Genomic DNA, 27,789 nt, shown 5'->3' with positions numbered 1-27,789 from the left:
GCATGCTTTATCGAGTAAGGACCAAAATAATTCGGTATACCTGTCTCGTGAAGGAGATTTGCAACAAGTTTTCTCAGCACTCTTGCGGAAAGTGGAATCTTTGTGCGATCGTTAATAAACAAGTGGTCAGGGTTGTCTTGAAGTTTGCTTATTCTGGACCACAATTCACACACTGCTGAGGCAGGACATATTGAAGGAGTATCTGTGAGAAACGGTATTATAATGTCTGTTCTTTCGGGTCCTGTTTTCAGCGAAGTATCCAATGCAATTGAATCTTCTCTCACTGCAGAATGTTTCAGACTGATCCGCTCGAGCTCGGTGAACCGGCAGGCGGAGAATAGCATGCAAAGACAAATTGTTTTCTTCGTGAGAGTAGTGAAGGATAAGTTCGCGTTCTCGCCTAGCCCCGATATATAATCAAGAAGTATTTTGGGGTTCCATATATCAGGCTTATTTTTCTTCTTCCTCCTTTCCAATCTTTTAAATGATCGGAAGAGAAGCTTCATAAGCGGGTAATCTCCCAAACTTCTCTCGAATAATAATTGAGAAATGAGAGAGATGGCAGATCGTATTTTACAAAGGGATTGCTCCTTCAGCCCCTTGTTGAAAAGCTTAAGGAAAACATCGGCACATCTAACGACCCAATTGAACCAATCTCCAACAGAAAGACCATAGCCGCAGTTTGTCCACTGGTCTCCGAAATGAGCATAACTGAGTAAGTACCCATGCCACGTCGAAGGCGAAAGACTGGATTTGCACAGATCACATATATCCATTGGAAATCCTCTTGTTTGCAAAACTCCTTTGAACCAGTGTTCTCCATTGATCGCTAAGGATTCATCAGTACAACTCGAAGCTTCCCTGGTGGCAGGCAAGCATCCATCCTCTTCATCCATGGTCCCGGGGTAAGAAGTTCGCTCTGGCTCTTCCACATCCATTCTATATGGGTCGTTCTTTTCAACAACGGCTCCCATATTTGTCCCTTCCAATCGGGAAGAAGGAGAAGACCTCGAGCTCGTTCGAGAATCATTTTCCTGATTGTCGGAAGAATGAGAGGAATTGGAGGATGAGCAAGAACTGTCTCTCCTCGCCAAGGCTGCTGCAGACCGTCTTCGTTTATCGGGCTTCCTGGCCCGCACCATCTGCTCACTTTCTTGTTTTGTTTTGTGGCGAAAGCGTCCAACGTTATGTTCAATCTCATCTTCGTTACAAGCTCCTTGTAGGATTCTTGCTTTATCTGATAGTCGCCTCCCCTTTCTAGCCTGGAAAGAGAATCGGCCCTTTCGTTTCTTTGACCGGGGATGTGTTGCGCTTTCACTTGAATCTGCATCGTGTGCGTTTGTTTCCAAATCTTCAATAGGAGTCTTCTCAAATTCGCTCCTGCCCGCCACCTGTTCAGGTTGAACACCGATGTTGAGTTGTCCGATCTGATAAGTAGTTTGTGGATGCGATTGGATAACAGAATTGGGGAGAAGTGAGTTAGAGCTGACAAAATTGCGAACATCTCCCGATAGTTTGAACTTTGATTTCGTTGCCAATAGGGGAGTCTGCGATGAAAATCCAAAATACTGTTTCCGATTCTTAAATAAGCTCCAACAGCTTTTCTGGAAGCATCCGTCGTAAGTGTTGCATCTGGAAGAAAGAGTGGGCATAGTTGTCTTGGCGTGTTGGTTTTCAACCTCGATATCCATTTGGTTAGATTGGGGAGAATGGACTGGTTGATCCTCATCTTCCCTCTCCATCCTACCATCGAAACCATTTTGTTTAAAGTGCGATAAAGATCTGAGAGAAACAGAGAAGCTTCTCGAACCACGAACCTTGTAGCGTTCAGCTTTCCAATGAACGCTGCAAGGTCTCTTACTCTCACTTCTTTCGCTCTGAGGGACCTCCTCCTCCATCTGGTACATTCCTTTATAAGTTCTTTCGTTCTCATCATTTCCAGAGCTACATTGAACTGGTGCGTGTTCCACTCGAAACCCAAATAGGTGAAAGTTTGTGAGGGAATCAAATGACTCTTTTCTGTGTTTACCAGAAGACCAAGGCTTTCGAAAAGAGAAACGACTTTCTGAGTTATCCATTTTAATTTCTTTTGGTCTTGGTGAAGAAGAATAATATCGTCGAGGTACGCGATTGCTCTTACGTTCCATTGCTCCCGGATGAATTGTATCACCTTCCTCATGATTTTTGTAAAGATTCTTGGAGAATCTTTGTATCCAAATGGCATTCCGTTGAAACAGTAGTAATTTTCGTTGAATTCGAACGCAAGAAACGGCTTGAAGTTGTCGTCCACTTTCACTAAATAGTAGGCCTGGCTTAGGTCTAAAGTTGTTGCATAATCTCCTCTTGTTATAATTCGTTCTAGTGACCTGTAATCCTCCAGTTTGAAATGGATTGACTTCGTTGCATTGTTCAACGCTCTGCAATCGATAATTTGTCTCCATCCCCCTTGTTTTTTCTTTATCACAAACACTGGATTTAAATGTTTCACCTTTCTTTTCTGTATTTTTTTGTATTATGTTCGTTTCGAGCTGATTCTGGATCAGCTTTGCCATCGCTTTGGTTGCTTCCCCTGATTGATGGGGGCTGTATGTTTCCATTTTTGAGTTTAGTAATTTCTCCCTGGCTATCCTGTTTTTCCAAATTGGAATGACGCCTCTTTTTACCAACTTCTCTCCATCTATCATTCTCCACGCTTCTCGAAAATATTCCGTTCTTCCTCCAACAATTGAAGGTGACTGGCTTAGTTGGTTCCCGTTCCCCTGGATCGCGTTTGAGAAGGACTTCTGCGGTATGTATTTGAGGTTTTTCTCCCTGCCCACGACCGGGGACCCGAACGAAAAAACCGAGGGCGTTGGTAGCTTTCATGTTTTCCATATCTGCTTTTGCCAAAGGATTTGGAATTAAATGAGAACGAAGTCCATCTTTTCGCTGTTGATTGTGAGGTTTTCCTGACCTCTTCCAATAAATCACTTTGCCTTTTCGTTAGGAGCGGTGATGCTGAATCCTCTTTCATTCTCGCTGCTTCGGTAAATCCAAATCTCGCTTGGATGCGAGCGTTTCTGGCTTCTTTCAAGGCTTGTGCAAGCAGTAAACATGCTTGCGCTACGGCACTCTGAGCTTCATCATCTTTTGTTTTCGTATGGGCAAATAAAATAAGTTTCATTGCGGGGTAAAGAAACGTCTCACATCTTTCTCCTGCTTGATCTAAGGCGTCTTTGTACGGACTGGTAGTCCTTACAAAAGGTGGAGGCGCATTAGGGAGGAAAGGGGATAAGTCTTCTGTCTTCAACGAAGCAACCAAGTCATTTATCTCCTGTTCCGGTAATGGAAGATCATATAACGATAATTCCGGTGCTCTACCAAATATTTTAAGAAACGAATTTTCCAGTGTAATTTCTTCTTCTTTTTCTTCGCCAAGGGTGGTAGAAGGTGGGGAGAGTGAGGATGAAATAGAAGAAGGTTGGGAAGCGGAAAAGGGTCCGGGAAATGTCGGAAACCCGCTTGTTGGACCACCAGGCAGCGCAGCTGCGCTCGGTTCGGCCGCAAGTCCTGTTCCCAGAGGATTGTTAGGGATCATCATTTTTAGATCAGTGATCGTGACTGACCCTTAAGTGATGATCTCTCGTAAATAGAAGAGAAGGAAGTGAGAGAATGTTTTCTTTTAAATCAAAGTGCTTGCGCTTTGATTATTGAGCTTGCCCTCTGAACATTTATCAAATACGAAGATCTCATTCCACTCGGAACCCTCACATTCACATTCGTCTTGTTAATCCCACAATACACCTCCCATTCATATGACCCTGCCATCGACACAACTTCTCCCAGCTCAAACCCTGAATCCAACACAATATTCTTATTTCCTGTTGCAAATCGTGTTTCAGCTGCATGTGTGATTGTTTTGCATGGAAAATACCCAAACCCACAAAACCACGAGTCATATCCTCCATACCCATTTACACCCTTCCCCACATGTGCTGCTCCTGAAAGTGCATCAAAAAACACATTCAAAGGAAATATTCCCATCCCTGAATCATTCCGGTCATATCCCATCAACTCATCATAAATAGATGCGTTGTGTCCAACATTCAGCTTTGCGATTGTTATGATCCCACTCACCAACTTGCTCCCATTCACAAACACATCTTTCCCTCCCAATGTTGCACTGCAACCAACAAAACTCTCTGTTGTTATCGCAAAATCAAATGAGCCATCTGCTAGCCATAGCATCACCCCTCCTCCATATCCGCTGCACTTCGTTTTGTTGAATTTTGTTGCTCCTCCGCTGTGCGATGTTGATGTCCCAATGAAAGCTTTGCTTGTTGAAGAAGCCAACTCAACCTTTATCCCTCCCCCATTCCCACCTTGGCAAGAGTATCCTTCCATTGTTGTATTCCACACTACAAATGTCTCTCCTGCCTTCACGCTCTTTGCTATCACCACCCCATCACCCCTTGTTCGATTCACATTTCGAATTGTCACATTCCCCAGCAAACTCTCTCCTGATGTTGATGCTGCAGATGATGGTTCGGTAAATGGAGGTTGATTCATTTTAATATTTTTGATCTCCACATCAATCATCTTCAGCTGCCTCAGCGCCACTTCAAACACACACTTCGTCATTCCACTCCCTCCTGATTTCGAAGAGTCGATCAAAACATCCTCCAGCGAAAGAGTCCCGCTCCCCACAGACACCACAAACACACTCGGCGATGGACTTCTTGTCGCGTTGTGATCAATTCCCACATGTCCCACCTCCAGTTGACCGGAAGATATGCTAAACAGCGTTGTCGAAGATGAAGAAAGAGAACTTGTCCCAATCACGCTCACTGTCTTCCCTCTCCCTGTTATTGTTATCTTCTTTTCCCTGATATTGATTGTTACCCCTTCACTTCCATGTTTCCCACATAGCACTGTGATTGTCGAGCTCAGCTGTTCCATGCTCTCATCCACTGCATGCCTTACTATCTTGCACGGAGCAGACTCACTCATCCCACACACATTGCCCGAGTCACTTCCACTCACACCAACAAACCAATTCTTCATTTCATGCAACCAATCCTTCTTTACTGCAATCTGATATCCTTTTGCCCAATAGTATACTCTCATCTCATTGGTATTCGTTGTGTACGATTCATGGAATGGGTTATTTGATGAAAAAAAATTGTAATCATCTTCCAAAAACACATCGTGGCCTTCAGCATTTGAAATAGAGCACATGCAATTGTAAAAGAGGAAGAAATAACAATAAAAATTCAAACTTGGAGCTTTTGATTGACATGGAAAAAAATACTATCCTCCGCCTGTTGCAATTGCATTGCAAGAAATGAACTGGATGCTTCTCATGTTGAATTGGGCTGGAACAGTCATACAACACAACCCTCCTCCAAATTGACTTGTAAGAGAACATGAAATGAATGAGCATTCAAATACGCAAGCGCTCTCTCCTTTACCACTTTCCACTCCAATACATTCTGATCCAGAAACCTGAAAAGTTGAAAGATAAAGCCCCCCTCCAAATTCAAATGCATTACATTTCTCGAATTCGCAGCCGCTGATCCTGACACATGAAGTTATCGAATAAGCACACATTCCACCACCACCACCATAATCTTGAGAAATACAAGCATTAAATGAAGTATTTTCCACCTTCACTGAATTGATTTCATAGCACATTATTCCTCCACCATACCAATGTGCTTGGCAATCATAGAATGAACAATATTTCACTGAAAGTGTTCCAGATGACATGCCAGACATGAAAATGGCTCCGCCATTTGAAGTTCCATCTGAATAAAAAGTTCCTGTTCCAGTCGTTTTTGAACCATTCCACTCACACCAAGAAAACGAATTCGCTCCATTATCTGTCTGATTCTGTCTCCCTGGCTTCGATGGATTCCCTTCACTCCCATTGATTGCAACATTTCTTGTCCTGCAACATCCAATAAATGAAGTGTTTCATGCAGTCAAGGAAGCCAAGTGATTGTTCAGAGAAGGAACAATCCCGCCATCATATGCATTGCAGACTGACAAAAATGAGCAGCTACTCATCAGACAAGACGTTTCAAAAAAAGAAGTGGGCGGAGGTGAATGGGAAGTGGATGCTGTTGAAATATTGATAAATGTGAGTTTGGAGAGGGATATAAGAGGGATGGAAGGCGATGAGAGGAATGGGGCTGCAGACACACGAAAAGAGGTGAAATGAGATGAACGAACAGAAACATGACAATTCTCATGAAATTCTTTTTCCAATGCTTTTGAAGAGAAAAGAGGTGGACAATTCTGTGAAACAAGATATGAATGCAATTTGAGAGAATTGTTTGAAAATGTCCCACAACATCCAGTCAAATCAAATGGAGATATATCTCTCTCGATTCCAATCTTGCTTCTGCTCAATTCAATTACACTGCATCCCTTTTCTTGAATCACATTTCTCATTCCATATGAAATTAAAACCAATGAATTCAACTTCATTGAACAGTTGAGCATCTTCAAACACCCCAGAACTTTGCTTCCTTCATTAACTTTTCGTTTTTCAAAATTGTTAGTATTCTCATTCTTTTCATCTGAATTTTCTCCTTCAATTTGGTCATTTCCTTCATTCATATTTTTCTTTTGCTTCATCCATAATTTATCTTCAATTTCATCCTCTTTCTTTATTCCTCGTAAACCTTCTGAATGTGCATCAAACACACTTTTATCTTCGTTTTTATCATTTTGAAGCTTATTTGTCCTCTTATCCACAAAATAATCCACTTTTCTTTCTTTCTCTGATTTCTCCACCAGATAGGCCTTGTCGTTAGTGGTCCCAAGATGCAAACACTGCGCACAAATAATGCAGACAAATAAGTTCATTCCTGACAGCGATCAAGCAATTCTTCTAAAAAAAAATCACTTTTTCTTTATTTGTTGATATTTTTTAAATTATTATGGGCATATCGTTTTTTATTTGCAGGTTAATTCTTTTATCCTGATTCCATGGAATGAATGAGCTTTTGTTTTCGTAAGACAATGAGCGCTATTTTCTATTTTGTTTGATTTTGAGAAGATCTTTTGGCGATTGGCCTGACATTTCTTTGAATGAATCCGCAGCGTTTTTCTTGCTCAAACAATGATGTTTTTATGACAAAGCATCAAGTGTGACAGCGTGAAGTAACAACATAATGTCATTTGATTGGAAGCATTGTTTGTTCTTCTGCAAGCGCATTTGCAGACAAAACGATATAGATATTGAATGAAGGATTTTGGAAAAGAGAAATGGAAATTAGATATTATTATATCATTTTTGATTGTATTCAGTTTGCAATTATCTTTTGATCCTTTTTGAATTTTGTTTGTTTTTTTGTTTGCCAGCTTGAGAAACCTTGAACAGTTTTTCGAAAATGCGAATTGTCTTGGGTGTGATTGGCCAGCAAGAACATATTCTATTAAATCGTGAAATTGGATCGATAGCAAGAATTTTTGGATTTCTTCATATATTTTGAACAGAAACAGATTTCATTACAAAAGAAGATGAAATTTTAAAAAAAAAACGATGAATGACAAAAACATGGATGGAAGAAGGGATCTTATTTGCAATGAGAGCGTATGCATTTCTTTTCTTGTGATGAAGTCTGGGAGAAAATTCATATTTTTTTTTTGTTTTTGATTCAACAGAGATATCAATGAGCAATGGTCAAGTCCTTTCATGGCTCTTTTTGCTTTTCTGTTTGGATAGATTGCTTTGGTGGAGGATAACAAGAGATGGAAGATAGAAGAATTGGACAAAAGAATTGAGCTTGCATAAAAGAAGAAAATGAGAGAGAAATGAGATGAACTTTTGATGAGGAAGGGAGAGATGGAGATAGAGGAAAGACATTCTGAAGAAAAGTGAATTGAGGCAGAATGGAATGAGATCAGAAGATGAGAGGAAACCATTTTGGAAGCGAAAAAGATGGAACCAATTTGAGTGGATGTATCCGATGGATCGGTAGGAAGACTCTTCTTCTTCCTCAATTTCAAAATTGCTCCATTTTATCTTCAACTTCTCCCTCGTTCTCTTTATTGACATAACAGCCTTCAAACACATCTCAAGCATATTTATCAGCTTCTTCATCTCCTTTGATTATTTAAAAAATAAAATAAAATAAAATAAAATAGTATAAAAAAAAAAAAAAAAAAAAAAAAAAAAAAAAAAAAAAACATTGAAGTAGGGTCAACATTTTAATGGGACTTTTTCCCTTATTGGCACTTTTTTTGTTTTTGACTGCCAACTTTCAACAAACGTTGATTGGCTTTCAGTACTTCAAAAAACCTTTTTTACAAGTTTAACACAATTTATTTACAGTTTGTTTTTTAATTTTTGCTTATTACACATTGAGAAATTACGTTTTTTTGTTAAATTTGAAAGGACTTTTACCAGCCAACTAGGCAACGTCCAAGAAATTAGATACATGTTTTGAATAGCAAATACTATTATCTAACTACTTTTAAATTCTTTTTTTTCATAAACACTTTTTTCTTGTTTTTTTCACATTTCATTTTTTTAACAACATTCTAACATAAAACCGATTATTTCTTTGTTAATATAATGAAATGATAAAAATAAAAATTTGATATGAAAAACAAATAGTCTAATAATAAAGTATTGGAAAAATGAAACATTAATTTTTTCGATTTGTCAAGAACTTAACTTTTTTACAAAAACTTGATCATCGATTATTTAAAGTTAGCGCCATTTGTCCGTTTTAGTTAAATAGAAAAAATTAATGTTTCATTTTTCCAATACTTTATTATTAGACTATTTGTTTTTCATATCAAATTTTTATTTTTATCATTTCATTATATTAACAAAGAAATAATCGGTTTTATGTTAGAATGTTGTTAAAAAAATGAAATGTGAAAAAAACAAGAAAAAAGTGTTTATGAAAAAAAAGAATTTAAAAGTAGTTAGATAATAGTATTTGCTATTCAAAACATGTATCTAATTTCTTGGACGTTGCCTAGTTGGCTGGTAAAAGTCCTTTCAAATTTAACAAAAAAACGTAATTTCTCAATGTGTAATAAGCAAAAATTAAAAAACAAACTGTAAATAAATTGTGTTAAACTTGTAAAAAAGGTTTTTTGAAGTACTGAAAGCCAATCAACGTTTGTTGAAAGTTGGCAGTCAAAAACAAAAAAAGTGCCAATAAGGGAAAAAGTCCCATTAAAATGTTGAACCTATGGAGAGTTTCCTTTCTGCTTAATTTCTTTTTGAATCAGGAAAAGACAAAAGAATAAATTGTTTAAACAATTTCAATATTTCTGTTGGTTCAGATAATTTCATAACTATTTTTAAATAGAAAAAGCAACATATGACGAACAAGTCTAAAGTCAGAAAAATATATGTATTTCGTTTAAATAAATAAACTTTTTTACCAAATCTTGTTCAAAAACGATAGTGCACTTTTTGTTCATAATTTTTAAACTTTCTTTATAACCTAATTTGTTTTTTTGAACAAATACAGAGACTTTTAATGAAAAACATCAGAAATATCCCCATAATAATAAATAATTAATAATAGTTGATTTTTTTTCGATTTCCGCAATCATTATATGAGCTTTGTTGCCTCGGACCCGAGCATACAACGCTTTCATGAATCTTGTATGATTGCTGCTTTATTTACGTTGTTTTGAATTCATTATCAAATTTTAAATGATTTTTTAAATATAAAGCTTTATCGTATCCTCGCGATTGTGTTGTTGCACTAAATCGTTGCAAGCGACACTTCATTAAAGGGGAGAAGGATTCTGAAATTGTTAAAGAAAAACTCGACGAAATTGCCGAATCTCCCGATCTTCCTCTTTTTGTGGATTATAGCATTCTTGAAGTGATTCTTTGCAGAATAGGACTAAAATACCCTCATTCCTTCGTTTGTAAGATTTTGTTTTTTCGGATTTCTGATTATTGTTTAAAAAATTTGGAACGTTTCTAAAAGACTTTTTTTTGGCCATTTTTGCAAAAAGTAGCAATTTCTTTGACTTTGCCTGAATATGTTCCTATACCTCATGGAGGAATTCAGTTCTTCCCATTTCAAGAATCATCTCAAAAAAGAAGATTATTTCTTCCTGATGAACGTAAAAATGAAGCAGCCTCCCATGGGGTGTTTCCAATCCGCGAAAATTATTCAATGTTTACATTGATGTATTTCAGGATTCTATTCCAATACACAGTTTGTGATAAACATTGCATTTTAAAAATTAAATATTTTTTACTATTTTTTGTTTTAATTTTTATTGAAAATATGTTTTTCTTTTATTTTTCAATGTACAATGTACAATAAATATTCCATAAATATTTCATTTCTAAAACATTAGCCAGCAGATCCGCATGTTCGCTCGTGTGTTCTGCTCCTCCTCGAAACAATGATGGACCGCCTGAGCACATTCGAGCAGAGCGGGCTGGCAGTGCTGAGCGAGTGTGTGGAAGTGCTGCTGACTGAGTGTGATCCGCAGCTGCTGCGGACGGAATTTGTGCTTCCGGTGCTTCTTCTCGTGCGCCCGCTGTCAAAGCTACCGTTGGACGCCACCCTCAAAGCAGAGCTGACGAAGTTCCTGCTGCTCATCGAAGACCCGCTGGACGCGTTTGTGGCGCAAAGGCTGATTTTGGTGATGAACTTCCGCTTTCCCGAGAAAAGACACAAGTTTCGCATGCTCACAGACGAGGAAATAAAAGAAGTGCATAGAAAGAAGAAGGAGGAGGAGCGCAGGATAGCAGAAGAGGAGAGGAGGAAGAGGGAGGAGGAAGAGAGAGAGAGAGAGGAGAGGCAAAGGGAGGAAGAGAGGCAGGCGCTGGAAGAGGCGAACAAAAGAGAGAAGATGAAGCAGCTGCTGGCGGAGCAGAAGGAAAGAGAGCGTATTTTGAAGGAGAAAGCGAAGGAGAAGAAAAAAAGGCAGAAGGAGAAAGAGCTGCAGCGGCAGAAAATCCGAGAGGCGAAGGAGATGATAGCGAGGGAGCTGAAGGAAGGGAAGATTCCGACGCCGACACCTGAACTGACATCATTGGCTGCCTCGATGAATGGCCACTCGCACAAAACAGCAGAGAAGTCGATTGCGAGCATATTGGCAGAGGAAGAAGCGAAAAAGCTGCTGGAACAGGAAGAAAGTGAACGAGGGCATCATCATCATCACCACCACCACCACCATTCTGAAGCTGCTGCTCATCAGAAAGTGAAAATACATTCATCTTCATCTTCTTCCTCATCTTCTTCCTCATCTTCTTCCTCATCTTCCTCCTCCTCATCATCTTCTTCTTTAACTCGATCTTCTCTTTCCTCCACCGAATCTGCCGATCCTCAAGCACAACGCCTCAGCACTCATCAACATCAACATCAACATCATCGCCACCACACCTCTTCCACACGCTCCACAAACAAGACTGAAACGGATTCTCTGCTTCTGAAGCCTCTTCTCTTCTCTTCCTTCACCCCTTCCTCTCCTTCTGTCTCTTCTTCCCTCCACAAACACTCACACAGCAAAAGAGGCAGCACAAATTCTCTTCACTTGGCTTATTCCACTTCATCACTTCATTCAGAACAGGAAAATGTTGGCTCTTCCTCCTCTTCCTCCTCCTCCTCCTCTACATTATCTCCTCATTCATCTCGTTCTCCCTCCCCCAAATCCCATCCCTCCTCCTCTCCTTCCCACTCTCACTCCCATTCCCACTCTCATTCTCCTCCTCCTCCCCCTTATTCCCCCTCCTCCTCCGAGTCTATCTCCCTTCTCCAGGACTCCGACCCAGACGACTCCGAAACCAACGCCCGGCGGCTGAGGGAGATGTTGGACATTCCTCTTGCAGCGGCTGCTGACTCCGACGTGATTGCGGCACGCTCCCTCACTGTTGCCCCCTCTGAGCTGGTCAAGCCAACATTCACCCTCAAACAGAAAGGCCCCTCGCGACTGAAGAAGGTGTCGACGTTGATTGCAGAGAAGGCGAAGACATCAGCCAAAGTGGTGGTGGTGCCTGCTGCTCAAAACGCAGAGGGAAAGGCAGATTTGACGGCGGGGCTGCCTGACTCACTATCTAATGTTGTCTCTACACTCAGCAGTGCCAATTCAACTGCTGTGAATTCTGTGGGTGTTAACATTGCTGGAGGAAATGATATGTCAGCTTCTTCTTCTTCTTCCTCTTCTTCTCTTTCGTCTCTTTCTCCTTTGCCTTCATCCTCAACAGCTAATTCGTGTGTTTCATCTGATGGCATTTCTTTCTCTGAAAACCAGACATCCACAACTTCTGGGACATCTCCTTCAATTCAATCAAATTCAGCTTCTTTTTCTTTTCCCAATGAAAACAATACTTTTTCTGCTTCTTCTTCTTCTCCTTCACAAAATAATCTTTCTGTCAATACAACATGTTCTCTTTCTCCATCTCAATCTTCTTCCTCTTCCTCTTCCTCTTCTTCTTCTTCTTCTTCTTCTTCTTCTTCTCCCCTTTCCTCCATTTCTTTCCCCACTTCATTCAATTCTGGCAACAACATCAGCAAAACGCCTGGCAAAATTGGTGCCGCCAGCATCGACGTCTCCCCTGCCCTTATGTCGATGATGAAGCAGATGGTACCTCAACCTACTGCTCCTTCTGCTTCTTCTTCGGCTTCTTCTTCTTCTTCGGCTTCTTCTTCTTCTTCAAACAACCAATTTCTCCCTCAACCATTCAACACACAAGAATCAATAAATTCTTCTTCCTCTTCTTCTTCCTCCTCCTCCTCTTCCTCCTCTCCATCTTCAGCCCCATCTCCTTCCTCCCAATCCAAATCTCCTCCACCCGAATCCGCTGACCAGCCAGCCCCAGACTCCTCCCCGGGTCCTCTCCCCCATCCTCTCCTTCTCCACCCACCACCTCCTTTCCTCTCCACCCCCATGCCTTTCTACCCTGCCTCCTTTCCTGGCTACTTCCGCGGCAAGTTCGAAATCAGAGACGCCGACCTGCCACCCACACGAGCAGACAAAATCCCAAAGAAGTATGGAAAGATGGACTTGGGGGGTTATTATCACCCGAAGTCCTTCTTGTTTCTGAGGCTGATGATGGACTCGTTTGAGGAGATAGCAGCGAAGAAGGAGCTGCGGAAGACGAGGAAGAAGGAGGCGAGGGAGAGGGAGAAGAAGAGGAAAAGAGATGCGAGGAGGAATTATGAGAGGAGGAAGGCGATGGAGAAGAGGAGGGAGCAGAGGAGGAAGGAGAGGATGGACAAGATTGCGGCAAGAAAGGCAGCGAAAGAGAAAGAAGCAGAAGAAGAGGCGATGAAGAAAGAGGGAGAAGAAGGAAAAGAAGAAGGAAATGAACAGAAAATGGAAGATAAGAAGGATGTGAAAAGTGGAATAGGAGACATAAAGATGGTGATAGAGAGAGAAGGGAATGGAGAAAGAGAAAAAGAAGAAGAGGAGGAGGAAGACGACGAAAGGAAGGTTGATTTGGAAGACGAAGAGAACAGGAACACGCAGAAGAAGACGCACCGAAGTGAGAGGAAGAGCGAGAAAGAGCGCAAACACAGACAGTTGGAGGAGGATGAAGAGCATGTGGAGAAAGAAGAGGATGAAATATCAGTGGCGAAGGAGAACAGACCACGCAGACATCATCATCACAATCACCATCACCATCATCATCATCATGGAAGGCATAGAAGGAAATATAATGATGATGATGACGATGACGATGAGGATGATGAAGGCAAGCCAAAGTATAAGAGAAGCAGAGGAAGACACCACGTGTACAAGAGAGGAAGATCTTATTCTGATTCGTCTTCTTCTGGTTCATCATCTTCTTCACATTCTTCTTCTTCACATTCTTCTTCTTCCTCCTCAAATTCTTCAAATTCATCATCTTCTTCCTCCTCTTCCTCCTCTTCTTCTTCCTCAACTCCCACCTCCAAAGAAGAAGAGGAAGACCCGTATGCGATCAGCGTGGAAGACCAAGAATATGCCGAGTCTTCACTGCTCCTCTTCATCTGCCTCTCGAATGGCTGGACGCCCGTCAAAAAGCCGCACAATACAGCCATTTTCAGCTGTTTGTCTGACAGTTCAATCAGATACCATGGCGAGACACAGGAATTGCTGCCTTTCCTTATACCGTGTAGGGAGGAGCTGTATAATTCAGGGAAAGAAGAAGAGATTGAAGAAGAGAGGAGAATAAAAGATGACAGATTGAGGAGGAAGAAGGAGAGGGAGAAGAGGGCGAAGGAGAGGAGGAAGATGAAGCTGGAGATGAAAAGAGAAGAAATGAGAAGAGAAGAGAAGAAGAAGACGAAACCGGCTGAGACAGCTGAGAAGAAAGAAGAGAAAGAAGAGAAAGAAGAGAAAGTAGAGAAGGAGCAGAAGAATGCAGAAGAAGGAGGAGAGGAGGAAGAAGGAAAGAATGAAGAAGAAGATGGTGGTGCTGGTGATGGCGATGGGAAAGAGGAAGAGAAAGGAAATACAATTGGAAATAAAGGAGAAAACGAGAAAAAAGAGGAGAAGACGAAAGAAGGAGAAAATGCTGAGGAAGAAAAGAAGGTAAAAGAGTTGGCTGATCAAAAGACAATAGAAGCGATAAAGGAAACAGCAACATCATCAGACAAAACAGAAAAAGCAGGAAAAGTAGAAGAAATTGGACAACCAACAGAAAAACCTGCTGCTTCTGCTTCTGCTTCTGTTCCAGTTGAATCCAACCAAAATGACGAGAGTGAAAGCGACACTCCCTTTTCTCCTCTTCCTCGTCCTGTTTATTCGCCCCCCATTGCCCCACCGAAGAGCTGGTATCTTCCTCTGTTCAACACAGAGATTAGCAGACATCCACACTCAGTCATCTTCTCAGAGGCAAATTATGCACAGCAGGAGGTTGTGCTGAAGGAGATGAGGAGGAGGAAGGAGAGGGGGGAGAGGAGGAAGAGGATGAGGTTGGAGAGGAAGAAGGAGAAGGAAAAGGAAAAGGAGAAAGAGATGAGAAAAATGATGGAAGAGGAAAAGAGCAAGATGAAGAAAGAAGGAGGAGCTGTTATTGAAGCTGATGGCAATTCATCATCTACGCAGTTTTCTTCTTTGAATTTGATTTCATCACAAATGTCATCATCGTCTTCCTCTTCTTCTTCCATTCAAATGATTCCAAGTGAAGATCAGCTTCCTCTCATTAACAACAAAGAAGACAATCAAATGATATCATCCTCCTCCTCCTCATCCTCCTCCTCATCATCACATAGAGCAGATGATGGAAATGACTCACCCACAAAAGAACTAGCATCTGCTCTTGTGAGACAGACAGATGTGCATCAAATGAATGGAAACAGTGAAAATTCTTTGTTTTATTCTTCTTTGTCACCTTCGTCTTCTTATTCTCTTTCACAAGAAGACAATCAACTTTACCAAATTAATGCTTCTGATGTTACATTGAATAAATATCCATCTTCTTCTCCCTCTTCTTCTCCCTCTTCTTCTCCCTCTTCTTCCTCCTCTTTCTCTGATATTCGCACACCTTTCATCAAACCTGTTCCCCAACGTCCAACTTTCACCAGAAGCCCTTCAACAGCTTCTGCTTCTGAACAAAACAGTCAATTTTTCGTACAAAATTCACCTGATATTTCTGCTTCTACATCTTCTTCATTCTCAAATGCTTTGTTTGATAGCACAAACAGAGGAAATTCTTCTTCTTCTGCTTCTCCTTCATCTTCATCATCTTCCTCTTCTTCTTCTTCTGATCAGCTTCCATATGCATCCCATACAAATGTTTCTCTATTTTCTTTGGGTGTTGATGGAAATCCAGTCAATAATGGAAACAATTTTAATAATAATATCGGAAATAATAATACTGTTGATAATTCATCATCATTTTCCCCCTCTCTCTTTCCTTCTTCCTCTTTTCCCGAACAAACTGCCTCGCCTGCCCTTTCAACCTGCTCTTCGATGTCTTCTTTGTCTCTTCCCTCAGATTATCCTATTCCCATTGAATCTCCCTCTCAGTCACCTGATTTAACAGATCCACCTTCTCTTCTTTCTCCTCCACAAACACTAGTTGTTCCATCTGAAGCTTCTTCTCCTTCTCAAACTGCTATCCAATCTCAAACATTGTCATCATCATCATCATCATCATCTTCTTCTTCTTCTTCTTCTTCTTCTTCTTCTTCTTCTTCTTCTTCTTTGTCACCATCATTGAAACAGCAACAACCTCAACAGCAGAAGGAGAAAGAGAAAGAGAAAGAGAATGAGAAAGAGAATGAGAAAGAGAAAGAAAAGAAGAAGAAGAAGCATCCATCACGTGAATACACCCCATCTCCTCCTCTTCTCTGCTATTCTCCACCAAACAGACCTCTTCCTTATCAGCTCACTTACTATCACGAATCGTGGGAGGTTTATGCGAACTTCCCAGATGTTGATCCACTTCTGAAGCGATCCAAAGCAAAAGCAGCAGCAAAAGCGAAGAAGAAGAAGAAAGAGGAGATGCAAATGAAGGCACTGAAGGAAAGGGAAGAGGAAGAAATTATTTTGACTTCAGACATTGACTCATTCCGAACAACCAGCAGGACGAAAGATGAGAAGATGGACATACAAAACGGAGGGGAGAAAGGGAAGAAGAATGAAGAAGAACAAAAGGAAAACGGAAACAAGAACACGAATGGAGAAGGAAATGGCAATGAAGGAGAGGAGGAAAGTGAGAATGCGAAGGAGAAAACCGAAGAAGACGATCCGAACCGCTTCCAATTCAGCAAAACGCCCAAACATTTTCCTGCTTCAACTCGTCGTTCCCTCACGATTTATGGGCTGCATGTGAGCGAAGTGGAGTCTGCAGTGGCGAAGGCAAAAGCAGACCACTCAGACACAGCTGCCATTCTGAACGAGGCAGCGCTGAGTCATCCAGTCACGGTGAGTGCGAAAGTGGCAAACAGCATTCCACATCTGTCTGCGCTGACTGTGCTGGCACAGAAGACTGCGAAGAAAGCGCCGAACAGAAAGAAAGGAGGATTAGGAGTAGGAGGAGTGGGGGGAAGAGTGTTGAATGGGAGGGGCTTTTCTTCTTCAGCATCAGCACTGAGGATGGCAGGGGATGCAGCAACAGCAACAGGAAGAGGAAGAAGCGAAATGGGAGGAAGAAACGGAGGGAGAGAAGGAGCAATTGTGGGATCGCACACGATGCTGAGCATTGAGTCTCTGTCTGCACTGCTGGTGGAGACATCAGATGAAGTGCCCAATCCAGCAAGCACTCCGCCTTTGACACTGGCTTCGCTGCTGGAGACAAACCCTTCTCTCTCAAACTACTCCATCTCCACCCCAACCTCACAGCTGTCCCGCTCCTCTTCTCTTTCTTCAAACAGCTCAGTAACAGGCACAGTACGCAAACAAGGCGCACCCAACGAGCTTCCCTCTATTTCAACTGCATCTGACTCTGCTGTTAGCTCTTCTTTGAATGACTCTTCTCTCTCTCTCGTCACTTCAGCAGATGGGAAGCGCCATCTCCCGCCGTTCAGCTCCATCTCATCTCCTTCTTCGAGGCAGTGGGACTCACGCAAGTCATCCACAAGCATCGCAAGTGCTTTCAACATCAGCTCACAATCATCCTCAAGCAGTGTCTCATCTGCAAATTCGACTTCTCTCTCTGCTGCTTTTTCATCTGCTTCCTCTGGTTCCTCTTCCTCTTCATCTGCTTCCTCTTCTTCCTCGCTCACTTCTATCATTTCCACTGTTCTGTCTCCCTTCTCATTCAGAAAGAAGGCAGTCGATCCAAAATACATTGGCGTTGGTCCTTCAACTCCACTTCGATCAACAAAAGGCAGCTCAAATGGAAGAAATTCAACAGCCTCGTCTTTTCCTTCTTCTTCATTCATTCCACTTCCTCTTGATGATCTGATGCCAGAAACACAATTGAGTGAGGAAGAAGAGGAAGAAGAGGAAGATGGAGAAGAAGTGGATAAAAAAGGAGAGAAAGAGGAGGAAGAAGAAGAAGAAATTAACGAGACTTCTGAAACGTCTTCCAAAAGAAGAAAAGAGAAAAAGAACAAAAACACAAAAGAACATTCATCTCATCAAAGAATCAAACGAACTTCTTCAACTTCTTCCTCTTCCTCCTCTTCCTCTTTGTCTCTTTCTCCAGTCATTTCTCATTCCCACCCAATTTCGCAGTCCAAATCGAAGCTGAGACCAACAGCACGAATATCGCCCATTCCGAAAACACTTCTTCCTTCTTCCTTTGCCACCATGTCGGTTGAACAGCAGCAACGCATCTTGGCCTTCCGCTCTGCCCCTTTCTCATCTCGTGCTTTTTCCGCTTCCTCCTCCTCCTCTTCTCCTTTGTCTTCCTCCTCATCTTCACCTTCTCTCTCCCTTTCTCTCTCGCCTTCCCTTTCTCCTTCTCTGATGCCTTCTCCCTCTCCTTCTCCGCTGAGGATGGGTTTCACTTCGCCTTCTGCCCTTCAATCACACCCTGCCACTTCAATCGCTCTTTCGCCTTCGCTTTCGCCTTCTCCTTTTCATTCCTCGCCTCACAAACAGAAAAAGGGACTGTTTGATTTCCTGTCTTCCTCTTCTCGTTCTTCGCCTTCTCTTTTCTCGCCTTTTTCGAAAGCTCGTTCATTTGTGTCTTCTTCTTCCTCTTCTTCTGCTTCTGCTTCATCTGTTTCATCTGCTCCTTTCTCTCTTCTCAGTGATCAAACATCTGACACTTCATTGGCTCTCCTTCCAGATGCTTCAACAAGTATTCTTTCTACTGCTGTTGAATCTACATCTTCGTCTTCGTCTTCGTCTTCTTCTTCAAATTCATCTTCTGATTCAGTTGATATTCAGCCATTGCTTCCCAATGCTTCTTCTTCTATCCCTCCAATTCATTCTGTTTCTGATAGCAATTCAATCAATCAGACATCTCATTCACTTCAATCAGACACTTTTACACAGCCACTCATTCCACCTTCTTCCATTCACTCTTCATTTCAGTCACTTGCCCCACATCCATCTGCTCTTCCCTTCTCCTCTCCTCTCCAATCCCCTTCGTCTTCTTCCCTTTCTTCGTTTTCTCCTTCTCCTTCTTCCTCCTCTTCCTCTTCTCCCTCTTCTGCTATTCCAATGAGCAATGCACCCTCACCACCTGCTCATCCAGCTGCTGCCCCAACATCACCAAGTGTTTCCGATTTCCTCTCCTCGAACTATCCAATCAAGATCACCACCCAGCCATACAGTCACCTCTACATCTGCCCTGCTTCTGAGTGTGGAATAACACTGGGAAACATGTACCCAACATTCATGGTGCTGACTGGCCATCCCTCTGAATGCCGCTTCGTGCAGCGCTCTTTTGTGACGTTTATCGACTTCTACTGGACAAAAACGAGGAGAAAAAGAGTTAGGAAGCAGAAACAGAAGCAGAACAATGCACAAGCTGCTTCTCAGTCAAAATCATCAAAAAGCGAAGGAGTTTCTGTTTCAAACACGCAAAGCAATGACAAAAGTTCCCGTTCAACTCCATCGCCTCCGCCAATGTTTTACCCAACACCCACGCATTACAAGCGATCAACGACAGACAATTTAGATGACTGGTACATTGCACAGCGGAGGTCGCTCACCAAAGATGAGACGGGAGAGACAATGATCCACACCTACAAGCTGCTGCAGGCACAGCCGTGGAGATTCTATGTCATAACGATTGCGATGACTCCTTTTTACTATCAGATCTTTATTGGATACAAGCAACATGGCACAATGTGCGTTGTGTATACAACACCCAAGCCGTTTTGTGAGGAGACGTCGTTTGCAAACTTCACATGGATGTTGAACCAACCACCGAACTTCTTTGGGTACATTCCGAAATGCGAGGTGTGTGGGATACGGTTTTCGTTCAGCGATATCGTCGGGTTTGGGAAGAAGAGCTATTGCTTGGTGGCACATGTGCAGAAGAAGAAGAAGGGGAAGAAAGGAGCAAAAGGCAAAGGAAATGGTGATACAACGTTGGCCAAGAGTAGTAAGAGTGTAAATGCTCGCAATGGAAATGGAGATGAAGACGACGACGACGATGATGATGATGAAGTTGTGCAGTTGGATGAGACTGTACCTTGCTCTTTCAAAGCGTACATGGAAGCGAAGGCGGAGGAGCTGATGAACGAAATTCTTATTCTGCAGACGATTATGGAGGCGCGTGTGCCACATGCAAACTCCTTTGTGTGCTGGGAAGAGCTGGATCGTCTGCTTGTGTGTGCACCCGTGGGGAAGTCGTGGCCATGGACATCGCCGCACTTGGGGAAGCACATGTTTGATATGATCACCACACTCGAGGTGATGCACAGGCAGAACAAAGTGCACAGAAATGTGCGACCAGATCATCTTGTGCTGCTGAGAGAAGGCACAGCGAAGGAGGAGGTGTTTCTGATCGACTTCGGGCGGACGGTGCCTGCCAACGAGTCAACAGTGTCTGGTGGAACTATCCCGTTTATGTCTGCGCGGATGCATCAGGTGCTGATGGGGCTGGAGAACTACGTACTGCCGTATGGGCCAGCAGATGATCTGGAGGAGCTGGTGAAGGTGTTCTACACAGCGTCGATGGCGAGCTTTGAGAAGAAAGTGGTTGCGTGCAAGGACGACAACGAGCAGACGCATGTGTCTGGGCTGCTCCGCCTGTGGGAGGTGGTTGACCAGGACCCGCTGTGGGGCAAGATGATGAGCTATGCACGTACATGCGACTATGATTCAATGAAGGCAATGCTGCTCGATGATGAACACTGCTTGCTTCAGTGGTGAAGTTTATTAGCAGAACGGATTCTTCGCATATTTCTTTTCTTCTTGTGTTTTATTATTTGTTCTTATTGCGTATTTTGCACGTGATCGTGCAATGTTTCATTCCAATGATGGTGCAGTGATGTTGTATATATTTATATATTTCGTTTTTTTTTTTTTTTCCAATTTAAATATATCATGATTTTAATAAAAATGTTTCTTTCATAAAAATGAGAAATAAATGTTATAAATATGAAAGAATAGAAAAAACGACAAGAATTCCTTTCTTGCTTTGAAGCGCGTCATACATCATTCTACTTTTATTATTCTGGAAAAATTTCATAGATTTCACGCGAGTTTCAAAAGTTTTGTTTGACGACACAAAAAACTTTAAAACTCAACCCTCAAATGCCTTGAAAAATCAAATCCTGTCAGAGTGTTCCATCAGTCACAAGAAGGATGCATGTTCAAATTCTCCTTTGCTATTCTTTTATTCATATAACAATTTCCGAAAGTTAGTTATGCATATGCGCAATCTTGCAATATGAAATTTGTGCGAATTTCAGATAAGAGAATCAACGTGCGATGAAATGTGCTTCTCAAAAAAAAGCAGATTAATGAGGAAAAGAAATAAAAAAGTATATTTCTAACATGACAAAAGCATGACATTGCCTATATAGAAACATGGAATATCAACAATACCATGTCACTCAGAATTTGAATTAACGAAGTTGAAAACTTAACTTCAAAATTATTTTTTTTTAATTGAACAGAAAATATTTTTTTTTTCAACATTATCAATTAGCAATTATTTTTTTTAATACATAATTTATTCACAAAATTAATATATCCTTTTTTGGATAATCCACATTTCTCTCTCTCTCTCTTTTTTTTTTTTTTTTTTTTTTTTTTGAAAATGATAAATTCTTTGTTGAAACAATTATCATGCGTGCTTATTCGTTGCATAAAAAAAGAATACTGGATAAACTTTGATAGTATTAAATAATTATATTTTAATGATCTTTAAACAATTTTTAGAACTAAATAAAGAATTAAAGAAAAAATTGTTTATGACTCAAAAAAATGAACAAATGCAAATAAATAATTCTCAGGGGGGACAAAAAAATGCAGAATGCATGGATTCAGATTCGCTGAAAGAAAGGGCAATATTTCTTCAAAAGGAAAATGGAGTTCTAACGGCTCAAGTGAAAATGTTAAAAGGTGAATTCGAGGTTTTGTGAAATAATTTAATGATGTCGACTTATGCATTTTGTTTATTACTGGATAAATAGCGTGAATCAGCAGAGAGTCGGAAAATAATTGATGGACTAACAGTCGAACGAGATCATCTAATTGAGCGTCTTTTACCAGTAGAAGAACTAGCTCGTACAATTGTTGAACTGTTTGAACGATTGTTTGTTTTTTACGAATTTTTATGTCAAATGACAGATATTTGGAAATGAAAGATTTTCCAGAGGGACAGCCAACAAAAGAGGAGTTAGAAGACGAAAGAAAAGAACTTCTAAAAAAGCAGTCTTTAGCTGTTCTTGAAATGTTAAAGTGTGTTTTTATTTGAATAATTTTTTTTTGGTTATTGATTTTATTTCTTTTTAATTTTTTGTGTTATATTCGCACCCAGAGGGGAACTACGAACCTTGGTTAATTTTAAGAACAACTATGAATTCCAAGTATCAATTGATGCGACAAAAGGGAAGACTGCTGAATCTAAAAAAATGTTAATGATGCAGGAAGAGATTAAATTGTTGGTATGAAATTCGATCAACTTTTTGCGTATTAATATAATAATCACGGTTAACTGACAATAGAAAAGACAAATCCAAGATAATACAACGACAAAAACGGAAACTGAAAAGTTGATTAAAGCAAAAGAAGATTCGTGTTCAGAACTTGTTACAAACGCGAAAATGTCTTTGGAAGCTCTGAAGGAAGGCTTGAAAAATGATGATTGATTGACTTGTTTGAATGAAAATGTTTATGTTTTGCTTTCAATTGTGCTGTATTTTGATACTTCAGACAACGAAAAGCTCGTACAGCACATTCAGAAGTTGCAGAATGAAATAAACGACGACAAAGAAATGATGACAGAAATGAAAAAAGTCATCCAACAACAGCAACTGAAGCTGTTAAAAATCACTCAACTTGACGTATGCAAGGATCTTTCGAAAAGAAATTGCATCATAATCATTTAATTTTTCATGTTTTTTGTGAAAATGTAATAACTTCGAGATGTTTTTTTCTTATTTTTTAAATTCTATTTGGTTGTTTGTTTGATTGATTATATATTTCTTTCACTCCATTGCATTCAAATTTTGAATTCGCTTCGAATCAAACTCGTACAAAACATTCAACTGTGACTTCATTTTTCTTTTCAGTCTCAGCTTCACTCGATGAAGGCACAGCACCATGCTGATGTGCAACAAATCTCAAACGCCCAAAGACAAGAAGAGCTGGAGAAAGAAAGAGTGCAGCGGCTTTGCTTCCAACTGGAGGTTGTGTATTTTGTTTATTGCGTTCTTCTTTCTCTCTTTTTTTTTTTTCTTTGTTTGTGTGTTTATCATCACATTCTTACATCAAAATGATTTCAACTTGTTCTTCATTTATTAACATCTTGTGCTATCAACTCGATTGCTTCGCATCTTCATCTGCATTGCACGTGCACATTTAGGTTGACAAAGACAGACTTGTTCAAGAGCTCGACCAGGTGAAAGTGGAGCTGCAGTCGTACAAGACGGATTATGCGCGCACTCAGCTGCAGTTTGCGAATGAGAAACTGGAGCGGACGACGGCGATGGTTGGCGTACGAGACAAGAAGATTGCTGTGCTGAAGATGGAGCTGCGGAAGTCGCAGTTGGGGAACGAGGTGCTGCTGAAGAAGATTCGCGAGCTGAAAAGCGAATACGACAGACTGTTTGATGCTGTTGTGGCGGAGAAGGAGAAAGAGAGAGAGAAGCGGAAGCTCTCCTTCTCTTCTGCTTCTCCTTTCAGCGCAGGCGATGGAACAGCCTTGCTTTCATTCACGAATCGCTTAAATACCTCTTCCTTTTCTCTTTCTGCTTCAACATCCTCCACCTGCTCACCATCTCCTTCTCATTCGCCTTCTGCTTCTCCTTCTCCGCGTGCTTCTGTCCATCTTTCTCCATATTCTTCAGTGAATTTTTCTTCCTCGCTGCAGGCATCTTCATCTCCTCTTTCTGTATTGAAGAAGCTGTCTGAAGATCCAAGTGCTTCTTCCTCTTCTTCTTCAGCAGCTTCCACATCTCCGTTTTCTGGTGCTTCTCGCTCTTATTCAGCGATGTCTGGGCAGAATGTGATGTCATCCAGTTCGCTGAGCGATCTCTCGCTGGACACGGGCGAAGGGAAAGTGCTGAGGAAAATCATTGCTTTGCAAGAGGAACGCATTTCTGCACTGACTCAGCAAACAAGACGGATGCTGGCAAAGGAAAGGCGCTCTCATGTGGAGGAAGAAAGAAGGAAGACGGAGAGGGCACGCTACGAATCAGAGTTAGCTGCACTCAAAATGCAGATTGTGTGTTTTTTATTGAAAAGATATTTTTATCTATTTCATTCTTTGACATTTGTTTTTATTGACTTATTATTCCTCAAACACACTTATTTTTGATGTTTCTATTTTTATTGATCTTAACCTTTCTGCATCTAAAAAAAATATTCCTCTTCTTCTTCTCAGAAATCTCTCACAGAAGAATCTGAATGGGGTGAGAGGCCATCTTCTTCCTCTTCTTCTTTTTCAGGCGGCGGAGTCAAAATGTCCAGCGAGCAAGGAGAAGATGGTTTCAGTGATGCCTCAATAAAGGAAAAGGCGATGAATGCGACTGTTGCTGACATTGAAAGACTGATGAGGCGGAACAGGGAATTGGAGCAGAACACAAGAGATTACAAAGTGTGGGATCGTAAAATTTTAATGATTAATATTGTTTTTGTTCTGCTTTCATTTTTTTGTTGAGAATTTTTATTTTTAGCCTAATTAAAGAAATGATTTGATTTGAAATTTATTTTTCTGTTTTCATCTTCTCTATTTTTCTCTATATGTTTGTTGCATTAAATGAATCATCCTTATTTGTGTGTAACAATGTGTATGAATGGAAATATTGTCTGTTTTTTCTATTCAGAATGTGAAGTCTGCGAATGAGTCTTTAGCGCAAGGATACGAGCGGCTCCTCAAGTCGTCTGCCTCCTCAAGCACATCACCCGAGCCATCTGGATATTCCCCGCCGTCTGCACAGACACGCACAAACATGACATCAAGAACACTCACCAGACGTGGATCCAGCGCTCTCACTTCATCTGGGTTCCGGCCCTCTTCCTCTACTTCTTCCTCTTCTCCTTTCTCTTCTGCCCTCAAAAGCACTTCACGCTCTATTTCCACAGCCAGTTCTGGCCAGCTGAAATCACGTCTTTATCAACCCCAGCTGAGCGCCACACAAACAGATCCTCTGGCAAAATCCACCTCTTCAACCTCGACCAGGCCATCCACTTCACTTGGCTTTTCCACCCCCTCTCAGAAGCCTCTGTTCTACCCTCGTCCGAAAAGTTCTGCTTCTAGAACACATCTGATGTAGTTCAGTTGGAGAGGAGCAAGAAATCAAAATCAGATTGAGATTGATCATATCAATTTTATTGGATCTTATTTTATTGTTTCTATTTTGTCTGCTTAAAAGACATCGTTCTGATGTATTCTTAAAATTATTCGTCTTTTTTGTGTGTTTTTATTTTACCTTTCGATTTGAATATTTATGTTTTCGAGTTTGCTTTTGTATCGAAAATTTGGTTGTCTCTCATAGTTAGATGGTTATTGTTTCTTATAAACGATAAAATATTTAATTTTAATATTTCGTCAGAGCATAACATTCGACTTTTTCGTTTATTCCTCAAGAATTACTTTTGAATTTTTATTTTTTCTAAAAAATTATTCTGTTGAAAAAATGTGAGAGTTTTTGAAGTACCAAAATTTCATATATGAAAAGATTGTAACAAAAATTACTATCTATGATATTCTTTTTGAAAAGTGGTAAATGTTTAATTTTCAGGTTCATTGAAATTCAACATTTTTTTGACCATTTTTTGATAAAAAACGACAAAATTTCTCCTCTTTACACTTATTCTCACAAGGGAAACTTTTTTTATTCAACTAAAATATTAAACATGAGTGACTTTAAAAAAAAATAACTCACAGATTGTTTTTACTACAACTGTTTTGAACATTAAAATATTGTTTTTCGTTTATATTGATCATCTCTCCGAAGGCTGCTATGACATAAAATCCTTTCATTTCTTCTCATTTGTTCACAGTGAAATAAAAAACAAATTCGATGGATACATGTTAAAATGTACACTATGCTATCATTTTTGTTTTTTTGTAGAATTTTCAAAAAATAACTTAATTTTTTCTTTCTTTCTTTTTTATAACCCTGGGCGACGTGAAGAAAAAAGTTCGTTACGTCCATCACCAATTTTCCACAAAAAAAAAAAAAAAAAAAAAAAAAAAAAAAAAAAAAAAAAAAAAAAACATTTCATTTATATTCAGAGAATAACAACTTGAAAGTTTAAATTATAAATATATGAACATTTATAATAATATCTTTTTTGAATTTTTTGTGAATGATCAATGTATCCCATTACAAAATTATTCGTTTTTTTATTCGAAAACTATCTACGAAATAGCTTATTTATAGAACAAATCAGTTTAATCTTGGTATGAATACAAAATTTTTCACACTTATTTTTTTTTGAACATTTCAATTTCTTTCTCCTTTATTTTCATGTGTTTATTTTGTTTGAATTGTTGAAGTGTGACACTTTCCAACTGCAACATAAGCAAAAAATAAAGGAGAAGAATATTGAAAATACGTTTTTGGGTTTGCGTTTTATGTTAATGCTGGTTTTTTTATGATTATGATTATATCTTATTTATTTTATTCAGAAATGTTTTCTGAGCTTGAAAGATGCAATGGAGATGCGCAGACAGCAAATGGAAGAAATGCATTGAGTAATTGAAGCAATGTGAGACAAAGGATTAAATTTGTTTTCACAAAAAAATGTTTGATAAAATACATAAAATGATCGAACATAAAAAATTGTGTCTGGTACTGCAGCTGTGTTTCTGGAGCATGTTGAATATTGGATAATTATAATGAGCGTGAATATGGATGGTTTGAATGGTTCGTTTCTTTGTGAAATATAAGAAAAGTTAATTCTCGAAAAAATAGAAGAAAGGAGAAGAAAAGAAAGAAATGCTCTGGTTTATCTTTGTGATTGTTATCTGCTACTCTCTAATGGTTTAATTTCAGAAGTAGTTCATTCCATTTTTGTTCCTAATCTTTTGAAAGCTGTATTGAACAAAGAGGAAAATGAAGAGCTGCAAAAAGAAGTGGAAATGTGATTGGTGGTTTTGAGTTGCTTTTGGGCAGAATGTGTGAAAAAATTTTTCTGTGATTTCCATTGTCAAGGTTTTTTTTGTTTTAATTAAGTTTGTCGAGCAGAAGCTGTATCTGAATGTGAAGCGGGAGTAATCCAATGTTATCAGGAACGCAACATTCTTTCTCATCTTAACTATTATTCGATTTGGGAATTTCTGACTCAAAAATTCTGTTTCTAAAGAAGCTTGGAAGATATTGTTGGAAATGAGCTGCATTTTGCGAGAGAAGCGGAGAGAGAACTTGAAGAGCTGTCGAAATGTGTGGATTGGAAGAGAGGAAAAGAAACCAAAGAAGAATTCATTTTATTGAGATGGATCGGAACGTTGGACTCTTTCTTTAGGGAATGCAAATTGCGGAATGAAGAATTTGCTGGGCTTATTGAAAGCGTTGTTCGGGTGCTTCGAACAGCAATGGATAATTATGGAGAAATAAGCAAAAAATGCTTTGAATTAATAAAAAGAGCAGCAGATGGCACAGGCGTGATGGTTGAAGACTTTTTGAAAAGGTGAGCAGTTTAAGTTGTTTTAGAGGAAATTCAGCAGCAAACAGTGAATGACAGAATTGTGAGTGATCTATTGAGTTTTTTCATTTTATTTCATGGGGAATGAAAGAAAAGATGGTAACAAAATGAAAGAGGCAAAGAGAAAGACAACCAAAAGGGAGATGC

At 40.1% G+C, this 27,789-nt stretch overlaps 3 protein-coding genes across 3 annotated transcripts; 2 read left to right on the top strand and 1 right to left on the bottom strand.

Moving 5' to 3' along the window:
• Positions 1-3,666: 3,666 nt before the first annotated feature.
• On the bottom strand, positions 3,667-5,106 carry MONOS_16469 (uncharacterized protein; the record flags this gene model as incomplete). Its single annotated transcript, XM_067869376.1, has 1 exon — positions 3,667-5,106. One exon carries the CDS (start codon positions 5,104-5,106, stop codon positions 3,667-3,669), a length of 1,440 nt encoding a protein of 479 aa, XP_067722040.1.
• A 4,464-nt stretch (positions 5,107-9,570) lies between these two features.
• Positions 9,571-20,882, top strand: MONOS_14592 (uncharacterized protein; the record flags this gene model as incomplete). Its single annotated transcript, XM_067867407.1, has 4 exons — positions 9,571-9,619; positions 9,691-9,887; positions 9,954-10,187; positions 10,333-20,882. 4 exons carry the CDS (start codon positions 9,571-9,573, stop codon positions 20,689-20,691), a joined length of 10,839 nt encoding a protein of 3,612 aa, XP_067722039.1. The 3' UTR covers positions 20,692-20,882.
• A 1,337-nt stretch (positions 20,883-22,219) lies between these two features.
• On the top strand, positions 22,220-25,789 carry MONOS_14593 (uncharacterized protein; the record flags this gene model as incomplete). The annotated part of the gene is made up of 8 exons (XM_067867408.1): positions 22,220-22,227; positions 22,307-22,433; positions 22,494-22,617; positions 22,702-22,832; positions 23,061-23,177; positions 23,354-24,214; positions 24,374-24,586; positions 24,816-25,789. The coding sequence occupies 8 exons, from the start codon at positions 22,220-22,222 to the stop codon at positions 25,263-25,265; spliced, it is 2,031 nt and encodes a 676-aa protein (XP_067722038.1). The 3' UTR covers positions 25,266-25,789.
• Positions 25,790-27,789: the final 2,000 nt, after the last annotated feature.

The sequence above is a fragment of the Monocercomonoides exilis genome, assembly GCF_001643675.1.
Source record: "Monocercomonoides exilis strain PA203 chromosome Unknown scaffold43-869231, whole genome shotgun sequence".
Taxonomy (NCBI): Eukaryota; Preaxostyla; order Oxymonadida; family Polymastigidae; genus Monocercomonoides; species Monocercomonoides exilis.
The sequence above is the reverse complement of the archived record's forward strand: the minus strand, read 5'-3'. Positions and strand labels throughout refer to the sequence as shown.